At 40.6% G+C, this 12,129-nt stretch overlaps 1 protein-coding gene across 2 annotated transcripts; it reads left to right on the forward strand.

Moving 5' to 3' along the window:
- Window positions 1–4,901: 4,901 nt before the first annotated feature.
- Window positions 4,902–9,786, forward strand: LOC310961570 (zinc-binding protein A33-like). Of its 2 annotated transcripts, XM_083933693.1 has the most exons (6): window positions 4,902–5,538; window positions 5,668–5,763; window positions 5,842–6,072; window positions 6,176–6,198; window positions 6,917–7,035; window positions 7,231–9,786. In XM_083933693.1, exons 1-6 carry the CDS (start codon window positions 5,134–5,136, stop codon window positions 7,740–7,742), a joined length of 1,386 nt encoding a protein of 461 aa, XP_083789819.1. In that variant the 5' UTR covers window positions 4,902–5,133; the 3' UTR covers window positions 7,743–9,786. The 2 variants fall into 2 exon arrangements, with proteins under 2 accessions (XP_083789819.1, XP_083789818.1); XM_083933692.1 differs by having other exon boundaries at window positions 5,668–6,072.
- Window positions 9,787–12,129: the final 2,343 nt, after the last annotated feature.

Here is a 12,129-nt window from a genome sequence, read left to right on the forward strand (position 1 = left end):
AAAGAGACAAACTTAATGCAGTAAAAAAAAAATGCATTAATTAGGCTTTTTCTGCACGTTTTAGAAGCTTGACATACGCTTTTACATAAATTATTTCTAAATGCAACCCTTTTCAGGAATAATCCGAGCCGTTTATCATCTTGTCTTCATTTGAAACGGTGCACGTCAAGTCCAGATTTAGTGTAATAGAAATGCTGTGCAGCTGACCACTGTTAACACACACGAGTACAGCACTGCTCTCCAAGAGTCTGCAGAGAAAGGCCAAAGTGTCTCGCTTTATTCCTTCCAAGTCTTTTGTCCCTCAAGGCAAATGATGGAGCATATACCTTACTCGCTGAGATGGTGATCAAGTGTGTGAGAGCAGTTGAGGGGAGAGATGGAAAGAGGGAGTGAGTGAGAGAGAGAGAGTGTGATTTTGTCCCACATTAAACGTCCAAAGAGACTTCTCACTTGTGTGTGATGTGTACACTGTGTGTGCATGTGTGCCGCATGTGTGTGTGTGTGTGTTATTTTTTTTTGTGGGGGGGTTATCAGGCCAACAAAATTAGTTTACCATCAGCTGTGCTCTGGCTCTCATTCAGTCCCAGCCTCTGTCCAGTATTTCTTCCAGTTCCCTCCACCTAATGGCGGTTCAGGGCGGTTTTACTGCACCACCCTGGGGAGGCTACTGTGGCCAGATCCAGAACACTTGGCTTTATGTGGATTGAATGTTTTATGGTTATGGACATAATATTTAAGTATAGGAACAGTCTCACATGAACCCACCCCCGCACCACTATCCCCAGCCCTAATAACTACACCAGAATGGGGAAGATAAGTGGGAAAAGTCTGTGTACTGTAGGAGAGACATGAGCATTAAGTTATGTAAGTGGGCTCTAACTGTTAAGCAGTTATGGAATGTAACTGAGTAGATCAATGCAAATTTGAGTATTTTTTTTATCTCACGCCACTTTATACTTCTTCTCAAATACATTTTGGAGGTAAATATTAGAGTTATTGGCAGCTATTTTGCGCGTGTCATTTTTTAATGCAAAAAGATTTTATGGTTCCAGCTTCACAATTGTGAGGATTTGCTGCTTTTTGTTTTACTTATTTTAATTTATTTTTGGTATCTAGTGCACTCCCAGTTCAGAACCGCTCATCCAATCACCTTCAAACAGTACACCTGCCAAAAAGAAAATCAATCTGGGTAAAAATTCTGTTTCTGACACTTCCAGTTCAAAGGTTACAGGCCAAAACATACAGTTAGATAAATGGTTCTTGGAAGGACAGATAGACAGAGAGACAGACAGCCGTTCATTGCCTTATAGATAGATGTTGAGGTTCAGACTGTTGGTCAAGCAAAATAAACAATATGGTGTCTCCTTTGGATTCACTCACTATTTCTGAATAAGTAGCAATCATATATCAAATGCATGAGTAATGTAAATAATATACGATTTTATAACAGTCGCAGGGGGAATTTTTATATATTGAGTACTTTTACTGAGACATACTTTTTCTTAAGTAACATTTGCAGGACTTTTGACAATGAAGTATGTTACAGTGTGGTAGTTTTACTTAGGTACGTGATCTGAATACTTCCTCCAACATTGTTTTTAAGTAACTGCTCTGTGGAAATATATTTTACAATCAAGCTTTTGTCTAAAATGAAATGTTACACAATTTGAGCAGCTTAAAATGACTCTTCTGTCTTTATGTGACAGTGCAGGACAGATTCATCAAAATTCTCTTCCAAAATCTGTGTGAGAAAAGAAAAAAAGAGAGATAAGGTAAAGAGTATAGCACATGAGCTGGCCATGTGGTGGTCATGTTAAAACAGTTAGCCTTTGATAGCGCTTGCTGCAGCGGTCAAGGGGCAAATCACTTGTGTTTTTTCACTGCAGTGAATTTGAGGTGTGTAGCTTATGTGCATGAGAGAGGGGGAGCAGAGAGAGAGAGAGAGTCCTGCCAAGAAAAAAGGTGTGAATATATATTAAAATGTGACCAAATATCTATGCATCGGCCCTTTACTATCTCCTCAGAAACATCTTGTCCCAAAAATATTCTTTGAAAATACCTGGATTCTTTAAAAAATATATATTTTAGAGACTATCACATGACCATCATATCTAGTGAAACAAAGACACCCTCTTCAGACCTCATTAACACTACTATTCAACCGTAACAGCTGTGACTGATTTCTTCAGTTTTTTTTTTATCATGCTAAAATGGCAGTTTACAGTTAAACTGTGTGGCAAAATATGTTTTTTTTTAGATTACAGGACAGAAGCAAAGAACAAGATATGTAAATGTAAACCATGCTGCTTTTCACATATGCTGAACTTCTTCCTGAATTAGAACAATTGCAGAGTGACATTTGTCAGGTGGAATCCTGGGAAACAGTGATATATTTCTAGGAAATCACTTCTTTATTTGTTTTTTTGAATGCACAGTTTCTATAAAACATCTCTGTTTGATTAGAATAGAATAGAAATACTTCATTGATCCCAAGCTGGGAAATTGCAGTGTAACAGCAGCATTACACACAGACACATCAAAACAGTAAAATAGAAATACAATATAAAAGATACCTAAAAAAAACAGTGTAACAGTGTAAAACACTGTTTTCAATGGAATTCTATTGCTAGGCAACAACCTGGGTCCTTGTTAACTTCCTTGCAGTGATGTCATTCACATACACTGCAATCAAGAAACTAACCAACCCTCAAACTGTTAATGATATTTAATAAGATTGAGGAGGGCTAACAAAAGCCAGCTCTATCAATAATATTATGTTATATTCAATTTAGCTGACACTTTTTTCCAAAGGGACTTCCAATAGATGCATTCAACCATGAGGGTATAAATCCTGAACAGCAAGGATCATGCAAGTGCGTTAGATAAACTATCATCTTCCTGGCCAAGGTGCAGTCACAAGAAGTGTGTGTTTTAGCCTGCAGGGGAAGATGTGTGGATTTTCTGTTGTCCTGATGACAGCTGAGCTGTATGCAGCTGCTGCCGCAGAGCCTCGATCTGTTTGGAAACCAATAAGAAGAAAATCAAATGTGCACCCTTTAATAAAAAAAATCACTCAACATCGCATAATGTGTTTTCTTTTATTATGTGGAAGCATATTCAAGTTAAAGGTGAAAGAGCACAGTTGTAATGGCGTATAGTGGGACTCGCCATGTCCACCACATTAACTGGCCCCAATGCAAAATTCTAATGAGTAATGACTCATTTCAAACTGTTCTTTCAAAGGTTCCTTGCACTGCAGCAGGAAATAAAGTAGTTATGTTTATGTTTTAAACCACTGAATGGTCTATAATCACCGGAAAGCCTTACATGTTTTGTGAAGTTCATGTTATTCTTGTGCATAGAATCAGTGGTCCCTGGATTGAAAAACTCTCTCATAATAGGTTTGTTTCCACTATGGTCGAATACCTGGAATGAGGTGGGTCGATCTCGCAGTAACGCCCCGAATTTGCATGTGAGTCGCTCAAGCTTCCGATTGAGCAGCCGTTTGTTGTACGTGGTCTCATGGGAGGGCGTATAAATAGCACGCCACTTTTCATGACTTTCATGACTTTTCGCGTGCATGTCTACGCATATTCAGCTTTTCGCGTGTCATTTAACGCCTGTAGTTCCCCAGGGTTAGAGTTAGGGGTTAGGGTTAGGGTTAGGGGTTAGGGTTAGGGTTAGGGTTAGGGCATTTCACGCCCGTTATTTCAGCCATCCTTCACATGAAATATTGATTTAAAAACAACCCTCTGACAGAAAGCTCCCCCACTTCGTATTTCTCCGGAAAGTAGCGGAGAAATACGAACACGTGGGTTTTCCCTCAATGACATTTGTGCGTGAAATGACAACGCCATCTCTGCACTTTACAAGTCAATTGAGACTACATGGCGTGAAATGACACGCAAAAAGCATGACATGCGTTGCAATTATACGCGATGGCTTAAGAGAAATATCGTGTCATTCACACGCCTTTTGGTGAGACCAGGCTGGTTTGTTGGACCTGCGGGAGAGCAGGTCGCTCAAATGACCGCTCAAACCATGAGAGAAGCCGGTTGCTGATTGGATGTAGCTTTTAGTGGGATGTGGTGTGTGGTAGGAGAGATGCCCCAACAAAACAGCGAAGTAGAAAGTAGACCGGAGCAGACACTACGCAGTGCAGAAATGATGTTTGCACAGGCTTGTAATGAGTGCTGCAGCAGCCGGGTTGGCTTCTGATCTGCGGCCCTTTGCTGCACGCTCCCTCTATCTTTCCTTCACACACACACACACACACACACACACACACACACACACACACACACACACACACACACACACACACACACACACACACACACACACACACACACGCATACACACACACACACACACACACACACACACACACACACACACACACACAGCGTAAACTACTGCAAGCAGGGTTACAGTCCTTCTGTCAACAAACACAGGGTCTTTTTCGCTCACTTCAATGGCTGATTTGATGAGTGTATTTGCCGGAAAAAGACCCTGGGATAATTTTACGCCAGAATTTCTCTTTAATAAAGTGGATACTAATCTGACTTAACCATCTACTTGTTTACAACCTGTCTTATTTACCACTCGTGTTATTTGCCACCAAAGACTTTTGTGAATAAAATGTTATCACAAGTGGTACAATAAATAGCCAGAGAATAATACACACATTATAAAAAACATTTTCCTTTAAGTCTTTTGACAGTAATCAATAAAGTATCACACATACAGAGAGAGTGACCTCTTACCTTGATTTGTGTCTGCACTTTTTTAGCTAAATGTAACTCCTCCCTTAGTAGTGAGGTATGCAAAGATTGTACAGGACAGAACTGCAGAGATAAAATAAAGCAAACACTCCTTCTTTTTCACACAGAAGAGGAAGTGACAAGAGGACAGCACCTAAAGCTGCTCATGATAATAGATTTGTAAATAAAAAAGAAGGAAGACAATCCAGTAAATAAGACGTTTATTTTTTATAACAAGGAATTTATGAAACCGATTGGAACTAAAAGTAACCTTTACTGGCTGAGTAATTACGAGTGAATCTGTGAAAGTGAAAGTAAGTTGGCTGTCTGAGACGAGCAAGAACGGGCAGCCACAGCAGAAGTCAACAGAATGGCTGCCTGTGCGTCTCACTCTGAGGTGGATTGCACCTGTCCCGTGTGCTGTGACATATTCAAGGATCCTGTCCTCTTGTTGTGCGGTCACAGCTTCTGTAAGTATTGTCTTCAGGAGTGGTGGAGACAGAGTGGGCTCAAGACCTGCCCGGTGTGTAAGGAAATATTTCCAATGGCTCAGCCTCCGCGTAATCTGGCACTGAGGAACCTGTCTGACAACATGAGACGAGAGAAGAGTCAGAGAGCTAACTCAGGATCCAAGGACTTTTGCGTTCTTCACAGTGAGAAACTCAAGCTCTTCTGTCAGGATGATCAACAGCTCATCTGCGTGATCTGTAGGGATGCTAAAAAACATAAGAAACACAACTGCGTCCCAATTAATGAAGCAGCAGAACAATTTAGGGTAATAAAAATATATAGTTTAATAAAAGCAACATTCATTTTTCATATTGCACAGAAAAGGCGAAAGTGTTGTGTAACTACAGAAATGCGTTGTTTACTGTGTATTCACCACATGTGCCTTCATTTGTAGATGCAACTCAAGTTGAAGCTGGTGCATTTAAAAACCAAACTGGGGACATTTAAAGAGGAAAAAGTCAATTGTGATAAAATGTCTGGCCACATCAAGGTAAGTCAGACAAAATCTACAGAGGCAGAAATCTACATGTTTCATCAGTACTTTCATCATAAGGGTGTTTCTCCTCAGCTCCAGGCTCAGCAGACAGAGAAGACAATCAAAGAGGACTTTCAGAAGCTTTACCAGTTCCTGCGAGCAGAGGAGGCTGCTCGGATTGATGCAGTGAGGAAAGAGGAAACGCTCAAAAGTGAAGCAATGAACATCAGGATTGTTAATTTAACTGCAGAGATCTCTTCACTGACGGACAGAATCCAGTCCATAGAGAGCGAGACGAAGGCTGAGGACATCTCATTTATGCTGGTACTTACCTGTGTTCATCATAATCCTATTATATTAATGTTTGTTTTTATTTAACTAAATTTAAAGTATTGATTTGTTATCCTGTCCTCTCTTCATTCGACAGAATGTCAAATCCACTGCGCAGCGGTAAGTTGTTTCCTATAGACTTTCTATCAAAGCACAGCTGAATGACAGTGAGGCCGGTGGTTTTAGGCTCATCCACTGTGTGGAGAAAATTCATGGATGCATCCCATTGAAAAAAATTTGGGGAGAGGGAAGCTATTATGCGCGCCCCTCGATCAAAGGTAGGAGAGTTAAAGGTGTAAAGATTATCCTAACAATGTATAGACGAATAAAAAAAGAATCCCTCTCAACCATCACTTATGACCCACTAGAAGTGTGTGGTGGTGTCTTAGCCCGGGTTTTCTCTTTGCTCCATATTTTGCTGTATTTGAGATGTTTTTGGGCATCAGCAAAGAGCCTTTCGGCCCCATGTGGATGTGTAACCTCCAGCCAATAACAGCGCACAGGGTGTGCAGCCCATTCTTATTCAGGTACCGCAGACGTACATCAGCTCCTCACAGCAGAGGAGAGCAACTAGGAGCAGGGGAAACACATTGATTGACACCAATTTGGAAACGTGAAACATACTGTTTGATTGTTTTTACATTGTGTGGAAAGGGCGGACACTGCCACTGTGAAAAAACTGCTCTATAGAGAGGTAACTAATGTTTGTAAATATATTTCATGGCTATACAGTAGATAGAAGAATGAATATATGACGTCAATATTGCAGAAAAATGGGTTTGATAATAGAAAATTGGATTGTGAGGTGTTAATCTGTGGCTGCCTTATATTTCTTCAGATCCCAATGCAACCTACCAAACCCAGAGACTCCATCAGGAGCTCTGATCGATGAGGCCAAACACCTGGGGAACCTGCTGTTTACAGTCTGGATGAAGATGAAGAACATATTCCAATACAGTAAGCAAAGTTTCTGTCTTGGTATGTTTTCACATTCTCATCTGCAGTGGCATGAAGCCTACAGGTAACCGATGCACTTTATCACCAAGAAACACCAAGCCGTTCATGTATACGCACCTTCCGTTAAACCTTTACCTTTACTTTATTAAACATCTCAATAAATTTTCTCTTTTGTTTCTATTTTTCCCTCTGAAGCTCCTGTAACTCTGGACCCCAACACTGCGGACACATCATTAACCATATCAGAACACATGACCCGTTCAGCAGAAAGCGACAAGTGTCAGCCGCTTCCTTCAAATCCAGAGAGATTGTACAGCTCAGATGTTCTTGGCTCAGAAGGCTTTAACTCTGGAAAGCACAGCTGGGACGTGGAGGTGGGGGGTTATTGGACTGTTGGTGTGTTTGCTAAAAACAAGGATAGAGTCTTTAAAAAGATCTGGGGCATCCACATGGGCGCTTGCACTGATATTCTGCGTGAAATTACTCCACAGGATTATGTGAAAATAGTATCTGAAGATCCATTTCCCCAAAAGGTCCGAGTGCAGCTTGATTATGACCAAGGAATACTCTCTTTTTTTGACATTGATAGGAAAACACCTGTGCACACCATCAAAAGCACTTTCACAGAAACAGTCTTTCCATATTTTTGTGAGACCGCTAAAATCCTTCCAGCTGAATTGTCAGTGAGGATAAGACAACCCAGATGACCATTCAACATTACTGCAGAGGTTCAACAACAATATGAGGCCTTAAGCATTCCCAATATCACATATCTTAGCAAATCCTTGTCGCACACATTAAGTATGTCACTTTGAATTACTCTCTATTTTTTCCATCTTTATTTTTATTTTGTTTTTTCAGATTTCAGTATCTTGGTGTTCAATATCAGGGACAAACGCTATGCTTACCTGCAGTCTATTATCATCATCACACAGGCTTTCCCTGTTTTCGGATTGGTTTAGACCGCCTTAATGCACAATAGCGTGTTACCCAAGAAATGTGGTTTACTCATCATGATCAGTACTACACAGAAAAAAAAACCTTTTTTATAATGTCTTCCTTGGCTTTAGAGGAGCTTTGAAAGTGAGGTTTGAAAAACATCGACATTTAAGGCAGGGAGGGTCTAATGAAAGATGCTCTTGAGTTGCATTTAGAGAAATGTACAATCCATTGCTTTTGGAGATATTTTAAGTAGATTGTGTGATTGGTTTGTAGAGGTAAACAAATCTGTTGAAAGTCATTTTATGATGTATTGTATCAACTTTGATTTGAGTTTATAAGTCAGGTGTAGACTGTGTGAAAAATGGACGTAGCCTCTCCGTCGAGGTCCGCTCTCTCAACCCCAAAGCAATTTCAGTCAAAAGCAACTGGACATAGTTATTTGTCTAGGAAGACGTTTCACTTCTCATCCAAGAGGCTTCATCAGTTCATTTACGCATGTGACCAGGCTGGGACTGGTCCAACTAACTGGTGTGGAGATTCAGGTATTTAACCTCTCACAAGGCCGATGATGTCACTGGAACTCTTTGTGCTCCAAGTGCCAACGACCGTCGTTGGAGTGACAGTCGTTGGAGTGACAGTCGTTGGTGGGAAGTTGGTTTCGACTTAGTTAGTGCTCAACTGGGTTATAACGACAGTTGTTGGTGGGAAGTTGGTTTCGACTCACAGGAGGCCATTTGTGAACAGTTGTTCTTTGAGGTTAGATTGTTGAATCTCCTGAGAAGGGATGAAAGGGCAGCTTTGTAAATTGGAGTCTCAGACCTCCTCCTCTGTTTAGCGATGGTTTCATTAATTTTGCATAGATGGCTTCTTTTACTCCTCTTTCAAACCATCTGTCCTCTCTCTCCAGGATTGGGACATTGTTGTCATCCTAGACAAATAACCAAGTCCAGTTGCTTTTGACTGAAATTTCTTTGGGGATAGGGATGACCTGGACAAATGAGAACATTCACAGGCTTCTCTCAACTTGATCCAATTGTACTCTCCTATGGCAGTCGCCATCTTGTCAGACTTTAATCCGCCTCATTCCCTCATACCAAAAAAGGGCATTGATATGACGTTTGGGGGGAGGGAGATATATCCATCTGACTGACAGATTCCTCCGAGGAGAAGAGGCTAGCTGTCACTCAAGAGGCCGCGCCCCTAATTATTCATAAACTTTAACCTCTAATAAAATAAAAACTAGCCTGGTACAAAAAAACGTACTCAGTGTTGTCATGGAGATATGACCTAAACATACAGACAAGAATGTTTTTTTTTTGTACCAGGCCTTAAATAGGTTTAATTATGCTGTGAATACGGCCTGTTTAAAACCTGCCCCTAGTGGCCACTCTGCAAACTGCAGTTTTGGCACTTCCTTATTAGATCAACCGGGAAGTCGCTGTGGTGGGGGCTTGGTTTTAAAGGATAAGCAGTTATAACTAGTATAACATGGATGGATGTTTTCAGATTAAGTTTGAGTTGAATCATGTAAAAATATTTCTGAAGGTCAAAGGATGGAGGTTATACAGATCCAAAACCCTCTTTGAAATTCATGATTTGTGGCTGTATGAATGAAAGTGACTTAACGTGTGTCATTCAAATGTATTCTTTAAACATTTTTTTCTTAGAAAGCTCTGGTTGTTTTTGAATTAAATATCAGCTTAATTGTTGTACAGTAAAGCATTACCAATCATGCATGGAAGGTACTGTAAGAGTAACATGGCTCTTCTGACTATCACTCAACTAAATCCAAACAAATAAACAAAAATGCAGCTCTGAGACAGTCTGGATGTCTTCATTAGGAATCTCCAGTATTCCCATAATGCCCCTGTGTGGCTTATACATCTGCCTACACGCGCACATAGCACAGGGATGAATCACTATGAGGCAATACCCTCTCTCTCTCTCTCTGTCTGTTTGCTGCTGACACACTCACACATGAGTCCGATTCCCCGCACTGATACTGAACCTCAGTGGTATTACAGCTGGAATGCCTGCTATGTTTTTTCAACTAATGAAAGAATGAAGAAAAACAAACAGAGGGGCCAAATTAAAAGAGGAAAAAAAAGATTGAGAGAAGAAAACACAGAGGGAGGAACGTGTCTCTCGTTCGATTTGTATTCCTCTGCATGCTTTACATGAGGAGTGTTTCTGAGTCCAGTTTTCTCAGGGATAATGAAGGTTGGAGATCAGGCGGTGACTGACACAACATTTGCTCAAATGTGTTCATGAGGGGATTACACAAGATACTTCAAACTTTTTTATTTCTTTATTTTGAGAACGTGTAGCTCGGGTGATTAGTCATACATTCATTTAATGAGACAACGTGTACTTTACTGGTTAGACAATCAGAATTGAGATGTTTTCATACCTTTATCCAATATGTTATTCAAGAATGTGAAATTTGACTGCTTGACACAAATGCATTATTTTTACAAGTAGGCATTTTTATAGTTAAAATTGATCCCTACAATAAGTTTGCTAACTTGCAGCTTAGCAATGCAAATATCCCATTTTGGAATAAAAAGCTTATTAGCGTTTGACGTTTCTCTCTACAAATCATCATTCTTCCTGTATAAACCATTACTTTAGCTCAAAGGAATGACGCTAAACCAGTGTATCCAATTTTTTTCTCCTCTTTCTCAAAATCCCCTTTGAACGATCAATCATTCAACGTTGACCAGAGAGCGCCGAGGAGCCACTGAGAAGAATACGTCAGATGTTATTCTACTGAAAGTCCCGTTTTTCTACTAATCAGACGAAATAAACACATTAATCTGAGGGATTTCAAAGTGCCGGGCATTGTTGTTGTAACCGTGTGGAAATAACTTTTGTCCCAAAACATTACAAAGAGAATCAATCACACTTAACATCACAGATTTAAACAAAACTAAAAAAGTATCACAAAGATATTTGTGTATAGGTATGTCATGTGAGTGTGCTGGTAATAAATCATACGTGTGTACGGCTAATAAGACGTTTGAAAAAAGAATGAATCAGGATGGAAGCGATCAAAGGCGGACCATCTCCTGGTGATCAGAGTGACAACACGGCTCTGAACCAAAGCCAGAACGGTAAGCGGATATCAGGTTAAGAGACAATCAGAAAGAATACAAGACGGACAAACAGAGCGATGTGCCCATCGCCTGCAGGTTTGAGACAGAAGACACTGTCTGTCTGGACCAGCACCTATGTAGTTTGACTTGGCTTGGCTTCAGATGAAAAGACTGTGTGTGTGTGTGTGTGTTGAGGAAAGATTTGCAAATATAGACGGAGCGCTGGATAAAGGATAGCTGTATGTGACGGAATGGTGAAAAAAAAAAGCATAAAATGTAATCATGCATACTCTATGAGCACAGAATAATTACCTTAATGAGTGCGGTGTAATGTACAGATACAGGAACACAGGCATTGAGACACACACACTGTTATGTGGTTGTTTTTCCATCTGCTCCTTGTTTTCAGGTCCCTTTTGGTCACTTTTTGCTCATGTCAGTGTGGTCTGGATATCTTCAAGAAACAGACTCCAATGATGTTGTCATTTCTCTCTCTCTCTCTCCCTCTCTCTCTCTCTCTCTCTCTATCTCTCTCTCCCTCTCGCTCTCTCTCTCTCTCTATCTCTCTCTCTCTCTCTCTCTCTCTCCCTCTCGCTCTCTCTCTCTCTCTATCTCTCTCTCTCTCTCTCTCTCTCAACGGGTTTATTGTTTTGTTTGGCATTTTTGTTTCGTTTGGAGGCAATCACTGAAGTATTTGAGCAGCACGTGTCCTCAGCAATCATAATCATGAAATCCCTACTGGTCTTGTACGCGCACACACACACACACACACACACACACACACACACACACACACACACACACACACACACACACACACACACACACACACACACACACACACACACACACACACACACACATACATATAGGCCTGATTACTACTCAGTCTGGTCTGTATAATGTTAAAGATGCAGATTGAATGTGTCAGTCAGGACCTCACATGAAGACATTATTTGGGTGAGATGCTGTAGGAAGGATGGACGGAAGGAAGGAAGGAAGGAAGGAAAGGAAGTTTGCTTTTTATTAATGAATGAAGTGCAAGGTTGTATGAGTA

The sequence above is a fragment of the Echiichthys vipera genome (assembly GCF_963691815.1).
Source record: "Echiichthys vipera genome assembly, chromosome: 19".
NCBI lineage: Eukaryota > Metazoa > Chordata > Actinopteri > Perciformes > Trachinidae > Echiichthys > Echiichthys vipera.